This window comes from Indicator indicator, chromosome 28 (genome assembly GCF_027791375.1).
Source record: "Indicator indicator isolate 239-I01 chromosome 28, UM_Iind_1.1, whole genome shotgun sequence".
Classification (NCBI taxonomy): Eukaryota; Metazoa; Chordata; class Aves; order Piciformes; family Indicatoridae; genus Indicator; species Indicator indicator.
Window position 1 is genome coordinate 10,469,574 of NC_072037.1, and position 24,039 is coordinate 10,493,612.

Consider the following 24,039-nt stretch of genomic DNA (forward strand, 5'->3'; position numbering starts at 1 on the left):
ACAGTCACTCTGGTTCCTTCAAGCTTGTCATGCCTGTTCCCAGCTGACACCAGAAAAAGGCTGAGCTGCTACACCCATATCTGGTAAAAGAAAGCAACAGCCAGCAGGTCCTTGGTGAGAGCAAAGGAAACAACAGCTCAAGCACCGAGCACTGACTAACCCTCCAGGCTGCCTTGCCAAGCTTGTAAATGTCTTAGGTGGTGCCTGTAAGGGCAAAGATACTCACTGCTGGACCTGGAGGGCCTGGAGGACCTTCATTGCCTTTCAGCCCTGGAGAACCCTGGAAGGAGGAGAACAAAGTTATGGTGGGAGGTGAGCGCTGCACCACCTGAGCATCCTTCTCGCTGGAAGGACGGAGCAGGCTCTACTCACAATGGGGCCAGGGAGACCTCTCTCTCCAGGGAAACCTCGCAAGCCAGGGGGACCATCCTTCCCTGGGAGGCCAGCAGGACCTGGGTCACCCTGCAATGACAGTGAGAAAGAGCTGAGGAGCTGCAGACTCCAGAGAGACCCAGCTCCTCCCTCTGGGCTCAAGTCGTGGTGAGATGCTGTGCCTGCTCTGACCCATCCCTCTCCAGCTCTGGGAGAGGGGCAGGTGGCCAGGCTTGCACAGCAGTAGGCTGCTGGTCCCTACCTTTGTCCCTTCTTTTCCAGTGAGGCCAGGAAGACCTTGTTCACCTGGGGGACCTGGAGGGCCAGGATGGCCCCGTTCACCCATTGGCCCAGTCTCACCAGTCGGACCCTGAAGAAAGAGATGGAGGATATCAGCCCAACCACCAAAGTGCAGTCTATCAGTTCAGCCCTTCAGGCTGCAATGGGATGGAAGATGCTGCTTCTCCTAGCTGTCCCTTGCAGTGCCACCAGGAATCCCTGCACAGATATCTCCTTTGGTATCTTTGAGAAGGGATCTGATCAATGCTGATCAATAGCTAAAGGGTGAGGAGCAAGAGGATAGGGACCAGACTCTCCTCAGTAGAGTCCAGCAACAGGAGAAGGGGCAACAGGCACAAACTGCAACCCAGGAGGTGCTGCATGAACACGAGGAGAAACTCCTTTGGTGTGAGGGTGCCAAAGCCCTGGAGCAGGCTGCCCAGAGAGGTTGTGGAGTCTCCTCCTCTGGAGAGATTCCAAACCCAGCTGGACATTGAGATCCTGGGCAAGCTGCTGTGGGTGCCCCTGCTTTAGCAGGAGGGTTTGCCTGGACAATCTCCAGAAGTCCTTCCACCCTCCCCACCATGCTGGGATGCTTTGATCTAAAGGAACCTTTGTTTGGAAGTGAGCAACATTGCCCTTGACAGAGCAGAGGCCCTGGGAACCCCTGGAATGAAAATGTTCACATAGAGGAGATATTATTACTACAATTATTATGCTTAGGCTTGCCTTTTTTTTTTCTTTTTTTAATTGAAGACTTCCCAAGCACTCTACAACAGTGATAATTCTCCCTTATATGGCCCATAAATAATGGATGAGGCCATTACTCCACCACAGTTACTGCCTGCCTCTGTGCCACATGCAGGCACTAAGGGTGCTGAGTCTCACAGAAGCACAGAAGGTTCCCAAGTGGCCTATTTTGGAGGAGATGGGGGGAAGAAAAATCCCAAATAACCCAGATGCACAAGCCTAGAACATCCCAGCACGCTGGTGTTCACTGGGATGGTGGTTGGGACTCATGTCCTTAGTGCAAGCACAACCACAGCATCACCAACCACAGAGCAGGGGAACCTCTGCAGCACAGCCAAAGAAAACTGCCAGAGAACCTAATTTGCACTTGAGAAGACAAGACACAGGGCAGGGAATTGCCCTTAATCAGGGAGTTTACAAACCAGGGACCTTACACTTTCATTAAAGAGGACAAATTAATTGCATTCTAATTAAAGAGTAACCTCCCAAGCAGTTCAGGAAAGAAGACTCAACCCAAAGCCTGCTCCTGCTCACTCCAGGGCTCTGCCTACAAAGTTGATCCACGAGCTTTGTGGGCTTGTGCCTAGGGGGCACAGATTCTGCTTGTGCAGTTACTACTTCCAGACTGCAGAAGGGGTTTTTGGTTTTCTTTTTTGGTGACTAAAAGAGAACCAGCCCAGCTCTGACAGAATCTGGCAGCACTTTACACTGAAGAGGGATGGATTTCCTCCCCATGACAGGCAAGAGCAGCCTTGCATCAGGCTTACACTGCCCTCAATGCCCCAGCAGCTGTACAGCCCTCTGAGATCTCCTTCATCTCTCTGCCTGCTTAAAGTCTTTTGCTCAGCTTGTGTGCAGCTGGGCTCTCTCTCATCCTACACCAATTTGACACCAATGTAGCTCTCCTGAGCTCACAGGAGCCACCTGATGTACAGCAGCTTTCTAAATGCCACCCTACCCCCTCAAAACAAGGTAGGCTGGGACCCACTGGGGGAGTTCACAGCCTGCTCAGGAATTTCAAAGCCATGGAGCTTGCTTCAATGTGACTTTGCCTTCCCTGGAAGAGGGGCCTCTGTGCTGCACAACTTGTGGTCCCCATCAGCTCCAGGTGAGTCACCAGAGCTGTGAGAGCCCCCTGAGCCAAACCAGTGGAGATGAGTTGGTCTAAGCAAGAGTATTTGTTTCTTACCTGAGGGCCTACAACACCAGGAGGTCCTGGAGGGCCAGTCTTGCCTTGGAAACCCTGTTAGAGAAAGGGAAAAGGAAAAGAGATGAGACTTGTGCCAAGAAGTGCTCCAGTGAGGGTCAGAGACTGCCACCCAACTGTTCTTCTTCTGTGGAACTGCTGACCAGGAATGGATGGAGAAAAGGAAAAGAAAGAGATGAGACTTGTGCCAAGAAGTGCTCCAGTGAGGGTCACAGAGTGCCACCCAACTGTTCTTCTGTGGAACTGCTGACCAGGAATGGATGGACACCCAAAGAGAAAAGAAACAAGAACTCAAACAGAAGGTGGAAGGTCTTTGTAGATCTCTACAGGGGTGAAACAGAGGAAGGAAAAGGAATTCTCCAAGCTCAGCTCTGCTGTGGTTTGGCTGAAGGACTGGCCATATATATATATATATATATATAATATATATATATATATAAACATTTGCTGTGCTCATAAAGCCTACAGAGGAAAGGGCTGGTGGAAAGTCAGAGTGGAAAGTGCTGAGAAACTCTTAAAAGCCATTTATTTCCCTTCTGCTCCCTGTTCTGGCACTGCTTGTGGCTTAGCTTTGCTGTGAGGCTTAGCTTTACTTTAAGGCTTAGCTTCCAGGAGCTCAGAGGCTGGGTAACCATCTTAGAATCATAGAATCAGTCAGGGTTGGAAGGGACCACAAGGATCAGCCAGTTCCAACCCCCCTGCCATGGGCAGGGACACCTCACACTACAGCAGGCTGGCCAGAGCCTCATCCAGCCTGGCTGCAAACACCTCCAGGGATGGAGCCTCAACCACCTCCCTGGACAACCCATTCAGGCTCTCCCCACTCTCATGGGGAAGAACTTCTTCCTTATGTCCAGCCTGAATCTCCCCACTTCCAGCTTTGTTCCATTCCCCCCAGTCCTATCACTACCTGATATCCTAAAAAGTCCCTCCCCAGCTTTCTTGTAGCCCTCTTCAGATCCTGGAAGGCCACAAGAAGGTCACCTTGGAGCCTTCTTCTCTCCAGACTGGACAGCCCCAACTCCCTCAGTCTCTCCTCATCAGAGATGTGCTCCCACTTTTGGCACTGGCAGCACCAATCTCCAGCCCCACTGAAGCCCACAGCCCACCAGCCTTGGGGATCAGTGCTGCATGAAGCTTTGATTTCCTCCATCAACACTTGCTGAAAGAGATTCCCAAATGTGGCTCTCTTCAGCTGCTGAGGAGCAGCAAAGTCCCCAGGACAGCTTCCTCTGAGGCCATTTTGAAGAGTGACAATAAGGAACTCTCAGCACTGCCATTGTTTAGCTCTCCTAAGCCTCTCCTGTTAAAAGCACATTAATTACCATTCTAGCTCAGGCTGACAAGCTTGAGAAACGTCACTTAGGGCACTTAGAGGCTATTTTCTCACTGCCACAAAAGAGGATCAGATAAATCCCAAGCCAAGAGGGAATGTGTCATGTTGGAAAAAAAAAAAAAAGAAAAAAAAAACCCCAAACCCCAAAACCCTACACTCAATGCTATTTGAGCTGTCTGCAGATGACAGAAAAGATTCTGTCATCGAGGGGTTGGGTAGGGGAGAAAAGAAAAAAAAAAATCATCTGGGTGAAATAAATGTAGAATTGAAGCTCTTCTTGTTGAAAAAGATCTCAGCCAGTTCTGTGCAGGACTTTTCTTATTAAGCTGAAAGAGAAGAGGGTGGAGGGGTGGGGAGGGAAGAGGTGAGGGGGGTTCAGTTTTATCCTGTTTGAGCCTTGGGCACAAGGGGTTTGAGTATTTTTCATGGGGTTTGGGGTGTTTTGGTTTGTTTTTTTTAGATCTAATCTTTGTAAATCTAATATGGGCAAACATTTCAGCATCCTTCAGCATGCTGGCAAATGAAAAGGCAAATGAAAAAGGGAGGCATTTGACACACAGATTTCAGGTCTAGCTTTTTTTTTTCTGAGGCAGCTGATATGGGCATAGTTTTTAATGTGGGTTTGTGTTTCTTTACTCATCTGGGTTGTTTTTTTTTTTTTGGCATTGGGTAAGGAAAGGGGGACAAAAAAAGAAATAAAAAAGGGGGGGGGCTTCTGCTAGCTGGGTCTGTCCCCCAAGGGGATGCAGGGGAAAGTGATCTGTGCAAGCTTGTAGATGGCACAAATTAACAGAGAGTTTGTCTGCTGGAGGGATTTTCAGAGATTGCACTGGGTTGGAAGGGACCTTCAAAGGTCATCTTGTCAGGTTGAAGGGGCAGCTCCAACTAGAGCAAGCTGCACAGGGCCACATCAAGTCTGATCTTGAATGTCTCCAGGGATGGGGTCTCAACCATCTTCCTGGGCAGCCTGTTCCAGTATTTCACCACTCTCATGGTGAAGAACTTCCTCCTGATGTCCAGCCTAAAACCACCCTGGCTGTAGTTCCAAACCACTGCCCTCATCCTATCGCTGTAAGTCCTTCTGTGCTTGTGATAAGCAAACCACTGCTGCAATGGCTCAAGAGAGACATTAGAAAGTACTTCCAGGACCCCAAATAACTGAAAGTCCATTCCCCATTCCTGTCCAAGCAGACTTGGAGTTTGATGTTTTATTTCAGTCTCAAAAGTTGCTCACAGCAGCTGCAAGCAGAGTTTTCACTGCTCCTCCCAATCTGCATGGAGGTCTCCTGGCTGCTGTAAGAGAACGAAGACTTTGAAAGGTGAAAACTCTCTCTTCATCTCTAAGTTAATGCTGGCCTGAGAACTTTGAGAAGGGGAGGCTGAGGGGAAACCTTCTGGCTCTCCACAGCTCCCTGAAAGGAGGTTGGAGTGAGGTGGGAGTTGGCCTCTCCTCCCTAGTAACAAGGAAATGGCCTCAAGATGTGCCAGGGTAGGGTTAGGTTGGATATTAGGAACCATTTCTTTGCTGCAAGAGTGGTCAGGCATTAGAACAGGCTGCCCAGAGAGGTGGTGGAGTCCCCATCCCTGGAGGTGTTCAAAAATACGTGGCCATGGCACTTTGGGACATGGTTTAGTGGCCATGGTGGTGTTGGGTCAAGAAACTCAAGGATCTTGGATGTCTTTTCTATGACTGTATGTTCAAAAATACCACAACCACTGCCTTCAAGTCAGTCTTATGCTGTATAAATAACTAGCTGGTGTTGTGCTGAGCAGTATTTGCATTGCCTGGCATAGCAAATGCCAGACAAGTTAATTAAACTGTTCTGTGATGTGTTATAGAGGGGGGAAAAATGCATCATGTGCAAAGCCTTTGTAATGCTCCTTTGCTGGGGAAGGCAGTGGAGACAAAAAGCAAAGCTGAGCAGAGGAAATTTGGAGGTTTTCTCTTGTAAAATAAACACAGAACAAAAAAAAAAAAAATCTGCCTGCATGCAGTGTCGGGGAGAGGGACAAACCAACCACAGCCAATGAGCCAAGGAAACAGAATAAATAGCCCCAAAAATGCCTAAGAGAAAGACAGTAATTACTGGATGCAGAGGGCTGCATGGCAGAAGGTTCATTTCTGTCCAGGGTGTATCCTTCAAGCAATAAAAGGTGCAGGAAACAGACCACCAGAGACACAGGGTTTCATCCTTTCCACGTGCCTCATCCTCCTCCTCTGGTGTGAAACAAGGATTGTGTTGGTGCAAGAAAACTTTTGGCAGTGGACAAAGCAGAATGGGGACAACACAGGAGGTACCTCCACAGCCAAGGGCTGCTCCCTGGGATTATTACTTAAGCAAAACTTAGTGAGGCTCTTGTGCATAGCTTGGACCAAAAGGCAGCATCAGCAGAGATGTTTTTCTTCCTGGGATGCTAAGAGAATGACTGAGTTCTCTGCAAGACCCAGTGTGGATAGAAAGAACAGAGCAAAACCATTGCACCCTGAGCTTTGGCCAGGAATTGCCTTCCTCTCAAAACAAGCACTGGCAAAACAGAGCTGTAACTCATTCCTCCTGTGCCACACTTCTTGGCATTGCCCACAAGGTGCATCCAGAAGTGGAAAGTGCTCATTTCTCCCCATTGCAGGCTCCAGAGAAAATAAAACTGCCCCTGACCTAATGCAGCTGGGTGTGGAAAGCTCAGTGAGGGATGGAGCCTGGCTTGCATGAAAAATTTCTGCTGTCACAGCCCCAGAGCTGTGTCTCTGGAAGAGAAAAACCTAAACCCTGCACACCTCCAAAGGACAGAGTGAGAAAGAAAACAGAGATTTGACTTGTAAAGCTCCAAAGAGCAGAGGCACAGCCTTCCCCTCTGGGAGGCCAAAGGGATGAGTGCTTCAGGGAGTCCTTAGGGTACAGAGCCCTTCCAGAAATCATCCCCCCACTGCTTCTCCACCTCACCAGTGCAAGAGCCACACCAAGTGCTGGTGCTGACCCACCCAACATCCTCCCACCTCACAAGATGCTGCATCTGCTGCAGCCACCACGGCAGAAACTGCCTCCAGTGCTGGTCACTACACCTCCATCCCTGTTCTCTCTCTGTGCATGGCATTGTGTTGACCTCCACAACCTACTAAAGGGACAGAAAGAGAGGAGCTAGTGGAGAACCTCCACATGAACCATCACCACAGCAACCTGTCCTGCTCAGAAGAGGGCTGCTTCTCACAGACCCTCCCTGGGGAAGCTGGGGAGACACAGACCTCCAGGGGAACCAAACATGTGGCCACATCTCCCCAGCTGCACAGGAGGGTTTAGAAAAACTCAATAGCAAGGCAAGACTCAGGACTAGTGAGCTGCCCACAATATTTTGGCTACTTACAGTTTCTCCTCTCTGCCCAGGGTGACCAGGCAATCCATCCTTCCCAGGAGGACCCTGCAGCAGAAAAACAAGTTGAGAAAGAACATCACCAAGTGCTCAGCAGTAAAACAGTGATAAGGACTGAATCAAACCTGTCTGCCTTCTTGCACTAGGTCCCATCCATTTTACAGTGAAATGGTGTTGCTCAGAACCCTACAAGATGTGTCCCTCTTCCCACACATCTCCCAAAGGAAAGATTTATCTTGCAGGTTTACAGTGGGAGCAAGCTGCTCACCCCTGGGAAAGAAATCACTCCAAAGGAAAGGTTTCTGAGGTCTCCCACCAGTGGATAATCATTGCAGAGACACAGGAGGTACTCTGCTGTGCTGTCCTCCCAGGGGAGGGAGGGGAAAGAAAGAACAGAGCAAGAATGAAAGATCCCAGAGATATTGAGTCATTAGGAAGTGAGCATTTAGAATCAGCTGCAATTTACTTGGCTATTTAAAAGCTGGAACTGTGGGGTTATTATCAAGATGTCTCAGTAAAGCCTTTTTTATTGGGCATGTTCCTGCTTGTCAGGGAAGCAGCTAAGACTGAGCTGGCAGAGGCAGCCCACAGCTGGGTGGGGAAAGCTTTCTCTATCCCTTTGCAGTGTTCTAGAAAGAGAGTTACTTACAGGGGGGCCTTTTGGTCCTGGAAATCCAGTTGGTCCTTGAGGCCCTGGTGGTCCCTGGGATGTAAAGCAAGCCAAAGAAACAAACCAAAACAAAACCCAAGGTGGTTAGGGAACATTAAATGCTTTACTCTGCCACACTAGCTCTGTGTGAACAGCAGATGAGCACAAAGAGCATAGAATGCATTGGGTTGGAAGGGACCTTTAAGGGTCATTAGTCCAACCCCACTGCTGTGAGCAAGGACAGTCCCAGCCAGGGGAAACTGCAGCAGATGAGGCTGAGCTCATGCAAGTCCCAAGGTTTCAATGCTTTCCACCTGGTGTGCTGTGATCTAGGACAAGCAGCCTGAGGTCCCAGAGGTGGTCCTCCAGAAAAGCTCTGCTTGTCTGCCCAAGCCCCATGGGTGGCTTTTCCCATGGAGTGAGGCTTACACAGCACACCCAAGGTCCCCTTTGAGCCTTCCTTGGAGAGCTCAGCAAGAACCTAAGTGGTATAGGTGACCTGTGAGACTTCTCTCCACACAAGCACCTTCCACCTCCTATCTCCAAACTGCTTTGTCCTTTTTGCTGCCCAAGAGATGTGCTAAGCTGCATCCTGGCTCCCACTCTCTGCCCACCCAATGTGGGACTTGATAGGGGCTTGCTTGCCCTAAGCACCATCCCATGGCAGGGAGGTTGAAGCAGATGATCCTCAAGGCCCCTTCCAACCTAAACCATTCTCTGAATCTATGAATCTCAGCCCTGCAAAGCCTCCCTGTCTGCCCTGTTAAACCAACAGGCGTGGACCAAGCCCTGCTTTATCCCCACTGAATCTCCTTACCCTTTCACCAGGAGGTCCAGGGGGGCCATCACCACCAGAGTTGCCCTTTTAGGAGGAAGAAACAAAACAACACACCATTAAAAACAGATCTATACCTGCTGCTGCACACAAAGACTTCAAATGGCACCAAGCCCCATGGTGACACCACATCCCACCAGCTCCCCTGGGCCCTCTTGATTAATAATTCTGCCTGAGGAGCAGCACCCAGTGACAAATGAGCAGCTGCTCCTTTCTCCCCCCACCCCCCACCTTGCTTAATAAAAATCCAGGAAAGGTAAGATCAGAGAGCTCAGGATATCTCCAGCACATCAGGATACCTCCCCTCTGAGAGATAAATGCCACCACAGAGCCCCAGGTATTTATCAAAACTTGATGCCAACACAAAGCTGGGACATTTATTTTTAATGCCAGCAGCTTGCTGGTGACAACAACTCACTACAAAAGCTTTGTTCCCAGCATGACCAGAGATTGATGGTCACTTAATGGAGCTCTGCAGCAGGTTCTGAAGCTGAGTGTGGCTGGTAGAAAAAGACTTCTTTTGCCCAGTGACCAATCCTGGGCACAGAGTGTGCAGCTCAGCAAGGTGCAAGGTTCTGGAGTCCAGAAGCAATACACAGCCCTGTGCCCAGGGCACAGCTTGAGGCCTCCAAGGTGCTTCAAGTGCTGCTTGAACACCAAGAAAAAGGGCCTGGGGGAAGTGTCAGAGGATGGCAGGGTTGTGCTGGTTCCTGAGGTGGGAGTGCTCCTTCTGGTTGCCACCTCCCTTCCTTCCTGCAGGCATTTGATGTCCTGCTGAGGCATGGGCCAACACATTTTTAGGACCTGTGCCTATACTTCAGGGGTGGGTTAGGAGCCATCTGGCTGGACAATGAAGATCAGGGGAGAAGGGTCTCTTAGCAGAGGGTCTCTTATACCAACACTTCTTCAGAGAGATCCATCCAACAGGCTCCCCAAAACTCACCTTTGGGCCAGGTTTCCCAGTGCTTCCCCTAGGGCCTCTTTCCCCACGTGGACCCTTAAAAAGACACAGAAGATGACATTTTAGGGTCCTCTTGCTCCCCACTTTGTGACCAGGCAAAGCAGCCAAGCTACACCAGGTCACCACAAGCAGTCCCACCAGCAGCAGGGAGAGGATAGGAGCCTTTGGCACTGCCTCTAAAAGGTCTGAAGACTTCAAACTGTGTTTGTTGGTGACCCCAGCCCCAAATCACTCTGCCCCCTCTGCTTAGCTTAAGCTGCTGAAGGCCAGGTCCTCCCCAGTGAGGACACAAATCAGATCACCCTTTCCCCCCTGGCCTGAGGAAGCTTTCAAAATGCACAAGGGTGAGGAAAAGGCTCAGTACCGTTGGACCTCGCTGCCCCCTTGGACCTGGTTTGCCAGGTGTGCCCTGCAAGGAGAAAGAAGCAGAGAGTTAGTGGTCAGCACCACAAGGTGAGCTCACAGCAGATGAACCTGCAAAGGACCCTACTGCACACAAACTGTCCCCAAAACCTCTCCAGTTTGGCAGTTCCCATTTGCAATGAAAAAGGCAAGAGAGGGTTGGACTTTTGTCTCCTGATTCTTGGATTTATTTTCATTCATCCTCCTTGGGAGAGGTCTGGATGGTAAATCCCAATGCCTAGGTGATGTAGAATGGCAGAATCCTTTTGGCTGGAAGAAAGCTTTCAGCTCATCAAGTCCAACCATTTGCTCAGCACTGCCAAAGCACCACTAAAGCACGTCCCTCAGCACCACATCTCCACGGCTTTGAAACCCCTCCAGGGATGGGGACTCCACCACTGCCCTGGTTCAAGGCAGTTCCTGTTCCGGGCCTTGAGAACCCTAGTGAGGAAGAAATTATTCCTCATGTCCAACCTAATCCTCCCCTGGCACAACCTGAGGCCACTTCCTCTCTTTCTATCACTTTTTACCTGGGCTGAGACCAACCCCTGCCTTGTTCCAAGCTCCTTTCAGGGAGGTGTAGAGAGCAATGAGGTCTCCCTTCAGCCTCCTCTTCCCCAGGCTGAACAACCCCAGGTCCCTCAGCTGCTCTTCACAAGACCTGTTCTGCAGACCCTTCACCAGCTTCTTTGCCCTTCTGATAAAGGCACAGGACGAGGCACAGCACAGTGGAGTTGGTGGCACTGGTCCTTGGGGAAGGGCTGGTGCCTAGGGAAGGGCTGATGCCTAGGGAAGGGCTGGTCCTTGGGGAAGGGCTAAAGCCACACAGGACTGTGCCTGTGGGTGAATATAGAATCAGTCAGGGTTGAGGACCTCAAGGGACCTCAAGGATCATCTAGTTCCAACCCCCCTGCCATGGGCAGGGACACCTCACACTAGGTCAGGCTGGTCCTTGAGGAAGGGCTGGTGCCTAGGGAAGGGCTGGTCATGGAATCATAGAATTGTAGGGGTGGAAGGGACCTCAAGGATCATCTAGTTCCAACCCCCCTGCCATGGACAGGGACAACTCATACTAGATCAGGCTGGTCCTTGGGGAAGGGCTGGTCCTTGGGGAAGGACTGGTCCTTAGGGAAGGGGTGGTCCTTAGGGAAGGGCTAAAGCCACACAGGACTGTGCCTGTGGGTGAATATAGAATCATAGAATCATAGAATCAGTCAGGGTTGGAAGGGACCTCAAGGATCATCTAATTCCAACACCCCTGCCATGGACAGGGACACCTCAAGCTAGATCAGGCTGGTCCTTGGGCAAGGACTGGTCATAGAATCATAGAATTGTTAGGGGTGGAAGGGACCTCAAGGATCATCTAATTCCAACCCCCCTGCCATGGACAGGGACACCTCACGCTAGGTCAGGCTGGTCCTTGGATAAGGGTTGGTCCTGACACCACCACACACACATGTTCCAAGCCCTGTGCTGATGAGCGTCTGAGGAGGGCCAGCAGCAGAGCAGGGCTCCTGCTCCCAGCAGTTGTTTTCCACCACACCAGTCAATTAAGCTGCCCCACATGTTTACAAATCTGCCTTCATCTCCCTGAACTTGGAGCTCCCCAAGTAATTGAGGACATTGTTTTGCAGCAGCGCCCCAGCAGCAGGCTCATCAGAGCTGACAGATGTGCCTGGCTGCCCGGAATGGGGGACTGTGATTAATCCTGACAGCAGGGAGACAGAGATGGCTGGGGCCTAAAGCTGGCAGCATGTTAAGCTCCATTACCCTGAGCCTCACAGAAAACCAATGGCCCAGAGTCTGCTCCCTGGAAATGCTGCTTCGGGGAGTGCCAAGGTGCTGAAATCATTCCCACGGCTTCAACTTTCTCCTTTGGGTTCTGCTGGCCACTACTGCTAGTCAGCATCTGGGGAAAGGGAGGGAAGGAGGGATGGGGAGAGGGAAGAGGGGAAGGGAAGGGGGGAACGGGGAAGGGGGAAGGGGGAAGAGGGAAGGGGGAAGGGGGAAGGGGGAAGGGGGAAGGGGGAAGGGGGAAGGGGGAAGGGGGAAGGGGGAAGGGGGAAGGGGGAAGGGGGAAGGGGGAAGGGGGAAGGGGGAAGGGGGAAGGGGAAGGGGAAAGAGGGAATTGGGAAGGGAAGAGGGAAGGGAAGAGGGAAGGGAAGAGGGAAGGGAAGAGGGAAGGGAAGAGGGAAGGGAAGAGGGAAGGGAAGAGGGAAGGGAAGAGGGAAGGGAAGAGGGAAGGGAAGAGGGAAGGGAAGAGGGAAGGGAAGTGGAATGGGGAAGAGGAATGGGGAAGCGGAATGGGGAAGAGGAATGGGGAAGAGGAATGGGGAAGAGGAATGGGGAAGAGGAATGGGGAAGAAAGAGGGATGGAGAAAGGGACAAGGGAAGGAAGAGGGAGACAGGGTGAAGGGGGAGGAAGGGGACTTGCTTTCTGTTTCTATGTAAGGAACACAGGCTGCTTAAAATATCACTTGCCATTTTCTGCCCCAAATCCATCATCTCACAACATTGCCTCCTCCTAGTTGGAGCTCATTAACCAGGCAAACATAAAACAGGAGCTGGAAAACTTTACAATCAACTTTCCATAACCTACTAAAATTAGTCCTGCTGAATCCTCCCCTTGTTCTGTGGCTCCATTTAACAAACCCTGCTGGCTTACCCTCTTCTTTTCCTTAATTTTAATTAATTACAAAAATCAGTTTCAAGTGCTCCAGCTGCTTTTCCTTGAGCTACAGGAGGCTAAATCCAGAGCAGGTGGAGAGGAGTGTGTGCCTCCTCCCTGCAGGTACCCCCCTACGCTCTTCTCCTTCTTCCTCAATTCTATTTTTAAGCAGATTTTTTTTTTCTTCCCCAACCTCCTCCCCCCCTCCTGCTTATTGCTATCATTAATCATGCATACAGCACTGTGTACTGTTGCAAAGAATTTATGTAGCACTATAAATGTGCACAGCCCTATATTTTTCAAACAGGGAGGTGGGGGGAAGGCATCTACATTCAGATTCTTTTCCTAGGCACCCAAATAAATGGTTGGATTTTGGTTCCTCCACACACCCCTCAGGCTCTGTCAGAGCAGGGAGATCTATTACCCCATGCTAATGGCTGGGGTCTATTAGCTCTAAAAATAAGATCACTTATTCATGTCTAACTATTGATTTCATGATCAGCTTCTGAAAAAAACATCTCAAGCAGGCTCACCCCAGCTGCAGGCAGCTGGGTGAGAAGAGGCATGGGACCACCAGCTGCTCACCAACACTATCATCACAACTAATAGGTCACACTTCTCCAAATGCACTCAATGACTTCTTTCGGGGTTTTTTTGGGGGTGTTTGTTGTTTGTTTTTTTTTTTTTTTTCTACCCCTTTCCATTTTTAACTCTGCCAGATGTTCTGTGCAACTGAACAGCCAGGAGCTGCAGTCCCAGCTTTGAGGAACTTCAGCGCTGCAGCACCAAAACTGAGCTGCCCACACTGGTGCTGGTAGGATTCATAGATTCAGAGAATGGGTTGGGTTGGAAAGGACCTTAAAGATCATCTGGTTCCAACCCCACCTTCCACTAGCCCAGGGTGCTCAAGTCCTCATCCAACCTGGCCTTCAACACCTCTGGGGAGGGAGCATCCACAACCTCCCAGGGTAACCTGTTGGCAGCATCTCCCCACCCTCACTGTGAATGATTTCTTCCTAATCTCCCCTCTTCCAGCTCCAATCCATTCCCCTCTCATCCTATCCCTACAAGCCCTTGCAAAAAGTCCCTCCCTGGCTTTCTTGCAAAGCCACTTTCAGGTGGAGGAAGGCTGCTCCAAGACTCCCCTGGTGCTGCTTTTCTGCTTTTGTGTTTCGTTTTTGTTATTATTTAAAGGCTTGGGAAGCCTGTTTAGGCTGCTGAAATAATGAGCTGGAAAGCCTTCCTTCCATCCTGAGCTGAAAAGCCTTCCTTCCACCCTGAGCTGATGAGAAGCATAAGAGAAATGTGTGATCCATATTAGTTTGGACACATAAACAACAGCAGCAGAGTAGCAGAGCAGTGATGCCATGTTAAAAAAAAAAAAGAAAAAAGAAAAAAAAAGGAAAGGCAAACAAATGATATTTTTTTTTTTTTTTTTTTAGGGAGGGAGGAAGGGGGGAGTTGTTTCAACTGCAAATTGTCTTATTCCACAATGCACTGGAGAAGCAAATCTTAGAAACTCTCTTTCTTGGCTCTATGGTGAACGTGCTCATAAAGAAAGAGCAAATTGAGTGGGCAGGGGAGAAGCAGGGGGGTTATCAATCAGCCTCCAGGAGGCTTCCATTAAGCTGATGGCCTCTGTTTGGGTTTGGTATGCTGGGATCCCAGCTCAGTCTTACTGGTCTGGAGGGAATTGGTTTGCACTTGTTTAAAGTCAGGAGGGGCAAAAAAAAAAAAAAGGGGGAAAAAAAGAGAGGGGGGGAAAGGAGAGGGGGGGGGAAAGGAGAGGGGGGGGAAAGGAGAGGGGGGGAAAGGAGAGGGGGGGAAAGGAGAGGGGGGGAAAGGAGAGGGGGGGAAAGGAGAGGGGGGGAAAGGAGAGGGGGGGAAAGGAGAGGGGGGGAAAGGAGAGGGGGGGAAAGGAGAGGGGGGGAAAGGAGAGGGGGGGAAAGGAGAGGGGGGGAAAGGAGAGGGGGGAAAGGAGAGGGGGGGAAAGGAGAGGGGGGGAAAGGAGAGGGGGGAAAGGAGAGGGGGGGAAAGGAGAGGGGGGGAAAGGAGTGCTGATCCCTGTCTCTGCTCCTCACACACAAAATCTACCCAATTTTTCCCGAAATTCCTGTCTCCTTCCTTCACACCAAAGGTTTTGGGGATGGCAGCTGCACTGTTGCCCAATCCAGAGCTCACCATGGCCAAGGAGAGGGACAGTGGCCAACAGGCACTTCTCAACCCATGAGCCAGACCAGTAGAGCTTCTGAACTTGAAACACAAAAATGCCTTTTTAGTTCAAACTGAAGGAGTGTGTGACATGGAAAAACATCCTCATTGCCTCCTCCTAGGAGCACAAACCTCATTTAGGATCCAAGTGAGCAAACTGCTGATTTTCTGTCTCATTACTTGATCCTGATGTTGGGCCCCATCCCAGCACACCTGCTCCCTCCTCAACCTCTTTCAGGCTGGACATTGCCAACATTCAACCAACCTAACCCCTGGGGGGGGTTCCCATCTTATAAATGACCAGCCCCTGATCCCTGAAAGGATTCACATCCCAGTGAATGGCTTGAGTTGGAAGGGACCTTAAAGATCATCTAGCTCCAACCCCTCTGCATTGGCCAGGGACACCTCCCTCTAGAGCAGGTTGCTCAAAGCCTCATCCAGGCTGGTCTTAAACACTTGCAGGGATGAGGCATCTACAGATTCCCTGGGGCAACTCATTCCAGTGTTCTACCACCCTCAGACTAAAGATCTTTCCAAATGTCCAATCTAAATCTGCCCTGCTCTCATTTCAAACCATTGCCCCTTGTCCTGTCTCTAGGACCTCCGCTCTCCTATGAGGACAGACTGAGAGAGTTGGGGCTGTTCAGTCTGGAGAGGAGAAGGCTCTGAGGTGACCTTCTTGTGGCCTTCCAGGATCTGAAGGGGGCTCCAAGAAAGCTGGGGAGGGACTTTTTAGGATATCAGGGAGTAACAGGACTGGGGGGAATGGAATAAAGCTGGGAGTGAAGAGATTCAGACTGGAGGTGAGGAAGAAGTTCTTCCCCATGAGAGTGGTGAGAGCCTGGAATGGGTTGTCCAGGGAGGTGGTTGAGGCTCCATCCCTGGAGGTGTTTGCAGCCAGGCTGGATGAGGCTCTGGCCAGCCTGATGTAGTGTGAGGTGTCCCTGCCCATGGCAGGGGGTTGGAACTGGATGATCCTTGTGGTCCCTTCCAACCTTGACTGATTCTATGATTCCATGATTCTGTGACAAGTTCTCCTGTCCTGTCTCTAGGACAAGTTCTCCATCCCACCAGAATAAAATGAGTGGAGCAAGAAGGGATGCAAAGCAGCACATCCCTTCCCTGCTTGTGGTGCTGGTGCTCTGCTTCACACCACTCAAAAACTCAGCCCAAGGATTTTCCTGCTGTGTATGTGATAAGGTGGGTGGTAATTACAGGGCTAGACTGAATTCAAGGCTGTGGTGGCAGCTGCCTTATTCATGGCCACCCTTCTGCCTGGCCAGAGCAGAAGGAGAGGAGGAGATGCTGCATTTGTAGTTCAGAATGAAATGAAAATTACTCAGTAAGAAAAAAAAAAAAACAAAACAACAACAAACAAAAAATCAAAATCCACAACCAGAGGGATGGATATAAACCAAATTTCAGTGGCATGATATTAACGCAGCAGAAAATGATTTGTATTTTCTGGGCTCCTATCAAACACAAAGTCATTTCTATTTAAATGAGAGAAAAAAAAAAAAAAAAACAAAACCACCCTAATTCATAGATTGGGTTGGGTTGGAAGGAGCCTTAAAGATCATTTAGTTTCAACTAGACTAGCCATGGGCAGGGGCACCTTCCACTTCCACCCTGAGCCCAGGGTGCTCAAGGCTTCATCCAGCCTGGCCTTGAACACCTCCAGGGAGGGGACATCCACAACCTCCCTGAGCAACCTGTTCCAGTGTCTCCCCACCCTCACTGTGAATGTTTTCTTCCTAATCTCCAGTCTGAATCTCCTCTCCTCAAGCTTCAATCCATCCCCCCTCATCCTATCACTACAAGCCCTCATAAAAAATTCCCTTCCTGGCTTTCTTGTAGGCATCCTTCAGGTACCAGAAAGCTCTCCTCAATCCCCACTATATTTTTTTTTTTTATATATGTCTTTGTGACCAGAGCTGGTGCAGAAGTTTGGACTCTGAATCCCCTAATTCAAACATATCTTCCATGACATGAAAAAAAAGGGAAAAAAAATAATAAAATAAATCAAAACCAGTGCATTGAGACAATTCCAACTCAGGAGCAAACCCTGTGGGGGTGGGATGAGAGGCAGAGGGAAGTCTGGAGGAGGAATCCCCCACATTTTAAAGGTGCTGATGAATTCAGAACAGCTTTACTGATTCAAAAGTGAAGCTTGTAGGAGGGTTTTTTTTTTTTTTTGGTTGTTTTTTTTTTTAAGCTATGTTTTTTGAATCCCAAGTTAGGCTAAAGATGGTTCTTGCTGCTTCTGAACAGATTCACCCATCTCTAATAATTAGTGTTAATTAAAAAGCTCTTCGTGCCCCCGAGCAAAGTCTGACAGCGCAGGAAGGATTTGGGTTTAGAGAAACCTCTTAAAATGTCTGGAGGGAAAAATTGCCACTGCTTAATTGGAAAGCTGCAGAGCTGCCTCTGCTCTCACTGCCATCCTCCTCCCCCAGCAGCTGGCACCAGGAGCTTCTTGCTGGTCCCTGGGCTGGGGATCTCATCCCAAGCTGAGAGCCGCTCGGGTGACCCTCTTTGGGCATCCCCTTAGAATCATAGAGCTGTTGAGGCTGGGAGAGACCTTGGAGGTAGAATCACAGAATCACACACTTGGAGAAGACCTTAAGGTCATCAAGGATAACCATAACCTAACCCTGTACACAACTGTTAGACCATGCCCCTAAGCTCCTCATCCAAATGACCCTGAAACACCTCCAGGTATGCTGACTCCACCACCTCCCTGGGCAGCCTGGGCCAGTGCCTGAGAACGTTTTCTGTGAATAAATGTTTCCTAATCTCCAGCCTGAACCTCCTCTGGCACAACCTGAGGCCATTTGCTCTTCTCCTGGTGCATTTCACAAGAGGCCAGCCCCCACCTATCTCCAACCTCCTTTCAGGGAGTTGTAGAGAGCAATGAGGTCTCTCCTAAGCCTCTTTTGAAGGCTAAACAACCCCTCAGCCATTCCTCATGAGACCTGTGTTCAAAAAGATTTTATTGGCAGCAAAAGCAACCAGAGCACCAGCCCAGCAGTTGCCTGAGATGGAGCATTCCCCACATCCTGCCCAAGGACCTTTTTTTGGAGAGGAAAGAGAAAAAAAACACTCAGCAAAGTGTCCAGATGAAAGCAGCTCTTACCCTTGTGCCCTTCTCACCGTTGGCACCTGGAAATCCTGGGAAGCCAATTGAGCCCTTGGGGAAAGAGCAAAGAGAAGAAAAAGGACTTCAAGACACAGAGAGGCACAACTCACTCCATCCACCCAGCCACCTTCTGGCCTGGAATAACCCCAATAAGAGCCCACTGACATCTACAGCTCCCAAAGCTTTTTTGGTTTGTTTTCTAAGCATCCTTTAATAAAAACAAACCCAAAGACAGACCTGAAATAACCCCCAGAAACTAGAATTCATCCCAAAATAACAAAACAACAACCAAAAATCCTCTCCATGCCTCATTAGGAGGCCTTGCAAATGTCCAAGCCCATAGGTGCCTGGGGAACAAGCAGCCTTTTGGGATATTTTTTTAGCTCCTAAGTCACTACATTGCACATGAAAATTTAACTCCTGGCTTGTTCTTTTCTGCTGGGAGTGCCTGGAGAACAGCTGCTGCTGCTGCTGCTTTTAAAACATGAATTAGTCAAAGAAATGCCATTAAAAACAAAAAAAAAGAAAAGCCAAAACTAACCTCAACCCAACCAACAACCCAACCCTTCCCCCAGATATAAAATGCATATTAAAAACCAACCCAACACCACCACAAGCAGGAAATGAGATAATGAGATAATGAGGTCTCTCCAGTGCTAAACAACCTCTGGTGAGGTTGGGGTTTGGCCTTTTTCTTTTCATCCCAAGTGATGAAAATGAATAATAAGAGAAGGCTTTTGCAAGTAATTAAATAAATAAACAAAGGAATAAATAAGAAAAATCTCAGTCCCCAAAGGCTTCAGGGAAATGGAGAAACTGGGCTGGAGCCTCAGTGTATGGAGGGGAATTCCCAGCTTTGATTTCAAGAGAAGATCTGAGCATGGCCCAAAGGAAGGTGGGTGTCTAGAGAAGGTACCAAGGATGGCTGCAAACCTGCAAATGGCAGCTTTGGTTGAATTTGAATTTTAAACCACCACAGGGGGAAAACCCTGAGTCATTAGGGTATTGTCCTCAATTAATTACTTAACACCAGCTCAGTTCTTCGAAGATACAGAACATAACACATGGAGATGAGACCATTCCACCTATCATGAGGTGTGAACAAGCTCACTTGCAGCCTGTTTATTTTATCCCCATCACCAAAGCAGCCTTGCCCACCCTCTGCCCCACTGCACCTACTTTGCAGGAGACTGAAGTGATGCAGAACCAGTCCCTAAGGGCTGGGAGCTGTTTTTACCCCTCAATAAAACCATCCTGCACGGGTGGGAAGGAAGGACCATGCAATGGGAACTGCTGGTTCCACCTCATCCTACCAGCAGGGGATTGAGTTGGTTGCATGACCCCAGCAGCAGAGCTTAGTGGGTGTCCATGGGGCTCCCCAGCACACCCCAGACCTCCTCAGGGCTGAACCCCTCTGAGTTACCTTTGGGCCCTGCCTGCCTGGGTAGCCGGGCAGTCCTGGCACGCCGAGTTTGCCCTGCAACACACCAGAAAAAAAAAAAAAAGCTGTGTTAGAAGTGGGCAGGAGAGACCTTGCCAGCAGCTTCAGGCTTGGAGATGCCAAGTGCAGAGAAGTCAAGAGCAAAGCAGATGTGACATGGGGGGGAATAAAGCTGTTGGGGCACTGACAGCCCTTTCCTGGGGGAGCCCAGGAGGGTTGAAGCAGGGTGAGCACTGGAAATGTGCTGGGGATCTAGTAGGGAATGGTTATTTTTTGCTACCTTTTTGGGTTTTTCCCAACTGGGAGCACCTAGAAGCTCTACTGGAGCTCATGATACTTCCCATTTCTCCATTTTTGTCCCCTGATATCTTTTTTCTCTCCCCCAAGACATTGAACCCAAGCAGATAACCCCAAAGAGAGCACTGCCTCAACACACTCCAGTCACACCACTGCAGTAAAACCATCCCACTTGGGTCTCCTCTGGTCTTTGTGTTGAACACCACAGGGCAGCCTTCACACAAAGCTCCCACAGCTCCTCTTCATCCTTTTGCCCTTAAAGTGACTGATTACTGCCCTGGCCACCCACCTGAGACACCCAAGTGGGTTTGGTTGTAAAACATCCATCCTCAAGACTCACCTTCTCTCCAGCAGGTCCAAGAGGACCAGGATCTCCATTAGGGCCAGAGCGACCTTTGGGACCTTCAGGACCATCCTCACCACGGGGACCAGGAGGTCCAATTTCCCCCTGTTCATCACAAGAGAAGGGTTGAGGAGCCAGGCACGTCCCAGCCCCCCATGTTTGCTGACAGCAATGCCCTCACAGCTGCAATCAGATACTCCATGGAGTTGCTGATACAACCCTTGGAGGAAGTTGGGCTTCACCAAGAGGCTCAGATGAGACTGTAAATTGCAGAGCATTATCAGAGCACCAAGTTTTCATTCATCCAGCCTGGCCATTATCTCCAACAACAGCCAGCCCTTCCTGCAGCCCAATTATCTCATCTCCATGCAGCACCTCTCCATCAAAACAACCTTCATTAGCTCTGATAGCAACTCACCCTTTTCCCCACCTCCCCCAAGCTCCCAAAGTGCAGTTGGATGTGCAAGCAAAGCCTGGGAAGTGTTTAATTGAGGGTGGAACCAAGCAACTGGAGAAGAAAGCCTGGGCTGGAGTTTTTGTGCTGAAAATCATTAGGAAATCTGAGAGCAGGCAGGACCAAGCTATTAATGTGGATTGCTGTGCCACAGGCTGGCTTGGCACACAAACCAGCAGTTGTCATTTGGTCCCACAGGGTAACAGGAGATGCTGTTTCCATGCTGCAAACACAGGCAGCCTTCTTCTGGCTGCCCAGGAGCTAGGGGGGATGAAGGTTTCGCCGTGAGGCTCTTGAGAACCTCTCGTCCCTTTCGTTGCTCAGCACAAAGCACAGAGAGCTTGCTGGTGGCAGCTGGAGTCCTGAGCTTGGTTTGAAGGAGCTTGGCTCTGCCTGCATTTGGTGAGGACAAGGATGTCCCCTTTGGGCCTTCTTCCTGGGTGAGGGAGTGGGGGTTGGGGAAGTTTCCAGTGATTTTCACTGTTCAGTCATGCAGCTGAACAGAAGAACAGCAGAAAAGGAGGATTTGATGTCTGCTTTTACAAGCCTTCACACAAGGCACTCATCATTCCTTTAAACACAGGGAGGAATGCTGACAAAGCTCTCCTGATCCCTGTGAGGGCTTCAGAGCTTGGAGGGGCACCAAACTCCAGGCCATGCATCACTTGGAGAAGGGACAAGGATAGGATCCTGTCCCTCTGGCAGACACAGTCCTCTGTTGTAATCACACAGTTTTGGTTTTACCTGCAAGGTGGGATTAGCAAATGTAGGGATTTACAAGGTCAACACGAAATTCCTGCACTCCTGCCTCTAGGTCAGACACAGCAGAGGAGCTGGGATGGGAGCCCACCTTGCTGCTCTCCCCAAGCTGGGTTTGCATGATGGGCTTCCAAGGCAAAGCACTACAAGATCACATTGGCCACAGAGTCTTACCCGGTCTCCTTTGATGCCCATGTCACCTTTGAAGCCAGGGAAGCCATCTTCACCCTGAATAAAGGAGAGGGGGGGAAAAACAGACAAGGTGTAGAGATGGAAATATAGAAACAAGGCTCCTCTAGCCTGACAGTCCCCCTGGCTTCCCACTGCCTCTCACGCTGGCTTCTCTGCCTTTGGTGTGCACAAATAGCCACTGAGACCCTGCCACGGTGCCCAAGGGATCCCTGCAAGTATTCCCTACATCCCAACCTGGCTGCCAGTCAGGATCACAAGCCAAGCCCAAGGTAAGAGCACCCCACCAGTACAGGGAACCAATTATTTCTGAAGTAGCTTCAGGGAGGATATTCCTGGCAACCTCCAGGCCAGTGGCAATATTTCTCTCAAGCAAGCAGGTTTGATTGCAGAGCTCAAATCAATCATGCATTGCTTCCTACAGCAAAGCCCTCACAGGCAGTCAACTCCCTGAAGGACTTTTCAACTTGGGAAGGTCCCTGCCAGGTTTCTCTGGGATTGCTGGCTTTGCTGCTGAGTTGCTGAGGGTGGGAACAAAGGAACATGGATCTGCTGCTGGGACCAGGAATAAAGGAACATGGATCTGCTGCTGGGACCAGGAATAGAGTAATATGGATCTGATGGTGGGATCAGGAATAGAGGAATATGGATCTGTTGATGGCATCAGGAATAAAGGAATATGGATCTGCTAGTGGGATCAGGAATAGAGGAACATGTATCTGTTGGGACCTCCTGCTCTCTCTCCTGCTTTTCTTTTGGGAGAAACCAGTTGAATCTTTGAGACAGGCAGAGACAGACTGCATTGACTTTCTGACTGCTCTGGGTCTCACAAGCTGCTCTGATGAGCAGGCTGGGCAGCACATCCTCTGCACCAGCTGCACCACAACACAAACCCTTCACAGCTCCACTCAATCACTCCAGCTGCAAATGGAGGAGGAAATGATCCTGGGACCCTGGGATCCTGATCTAGCAGTAACAGCTGGACCAGCAAAACAGCTCAGACCTGAGCACACCATGGAGGCTCAATTATTTCCAGGTCTGAGCCAAGATATGGTAAACATCCTGGCAGGTACCCAGCCTACACCCACCCCACAAATAAAGAGGTTCCAAGGTCCTTTGGGTGCTTCACCCCCAGCTCATCTAAGAGAAATCCCTGTGCAGCAGAAAATGTCACAGGAAAGCATCCTGTGGATGGGGCTCTAAAAACGCTGAGAGGCTGTAGAAAAAACATCAATCCAAACAAATAATATCAACTCACCTTTTCACCTTTGGTGCCCTTCAACCCACGAACACCATCTGCTCCCTGGCAGGAGATAAGCCAAGACGTTACAAGGGTATAGGCAAAGCTTAAGAGTGAAGAATCATTAACTGTGGTGGGGTTTGCTTCCTCCCATGTTGACTGTGGCATCTGCACACTGTGATGCTCCCAGACACATTGCTAATCAAACATGAGCCACTGGTATCTGGCTTTTGGGTCACCACTGAGTGCCTCATAGCCACAAAGCTCTGCTGACTTGATCTGAGAGGGGAGATTGGTGCTTTATGCCCATTCTCTGCCCAGCAGCTGCGTTTCCAGGGATAAAACTATGGAAAGTACATTTTCCACAAACCCATTTCCACGCCCTGAGTTCACCTGAGTGTTCACAGACAGCCCTGTGCATGGACACTGGGGAAGAGAATCCATTTGAGAACCTCTGAGCACACAGCCAGGGCTTTCCACACTGCTCTGCTGTAGGCAGCAGCACCATGCCCAACATCCCAAAGGTTTCATTTGGCTCTTTCTGACCGTGGGGCTCACCTCTGTGCATGCATTTTCTTCTTTAAAGTACATTTAGGCACCAAAAGGTGGGGGACAAAAACCAAACCCCAACCCGGTAACACAACTGGTGTGGGCATTTGTGACATGGTGCAGGAGCCCTGCAAAGCTTCACCAAGGTGATCAGTCATAGAATCATCACAGAATGGTTTAGGCTGGAAGGGATCTCAGAGATCATCCACTCCAAGCCCTCCACCATGGGCAGGGACACCTCTCAGCTAGACTCAGCTGCTCAAGGCCTCATCCAACCTGTCCTTCAACACCCACAGTGCTCAGCTTGGAAGTCCTGAGAGTGGTCAGGATCTGTCCCTTGCTATGCCACCAGCTCAAACCTTTGGGCCACCACACTTCTCACCTATAAACCACCACCCTTGGGTACCCACACCAGCTGTACTCTGCAGTGCAGCTCTTGCAGTGAAAACCAGAAGCTTGTTTGCTTTCAGCAGTACCATTCTGCTTGGGGTGTTTTACATTTTTCTTCCCTTTAGCACATCAGGAAGAAATATAATTAAAAGTACATCAACAACAGGGCAGCAGGACAGGGTTCTGGTAAATGAGGCAACAT

At 49.9% G+C, this 24,039-nt stretch overlaps 1 protein-coding gene across 2 annotated transcripts in view; it reads right to left on the reverse strand.

The window, feature by feature from the left end:
• Positions 1-24,039, reverse strand: part of COL5A1 (collagen type V alpha 1 chain) — a 204,336-nt gene that overhangs the window by 35,714 nt on the left and 144,583 nt on the right. For both annotated transcript variants that reach the window (XM_054393640.1, XM_054393639.1), the window contains exons 28-41: positions 22,917-22,961; positions 21,644-21,697; positions 20,254-20,361; positions 19,599-19,652; positions 18,173-18,226; positions 10,120-10,164; positions 9,738-9,791; positions 8,777-8,821; positions 7,960-8,013; positions 7,305-7,358; positions 2,591-2,644; positions 635-742; positions 373-462; positions 227-280 (exon numbers count right to left, since the gene is read on the reverse strand). In XM_054393640.1, the coding sequence (XP_054249615.1) occupies positions 227-280; positions 373-462; positions 635-742; positions 2,591-2,644; positions 7,305-7,358; positions 7,960-8,013; positions 8,777-8,821; positions 9,738-9,791; positions 10,120-10,164; positions 18,173-18,226; positions 19,599-19,652; positions 20,254-20,361; positions 21,644-21,697; positions 22,917-22,961 (873 nt within the window). The remainder of the gene's footprint in view (positions 1-226; positions 281-372; positions 463-634; positions 743-2,590; positions 2,645-7,304; positions 7,359-7,959; positions 8,014-8,776; positions 8,822-9,737; positions 9,792-10,119; positions 10,165-18,172; positions 18,227-19,598; positions 19,653-20,253; positions 20,362-21,643; positions 21,698-22,916; positions 22,962-24,039) is intronic.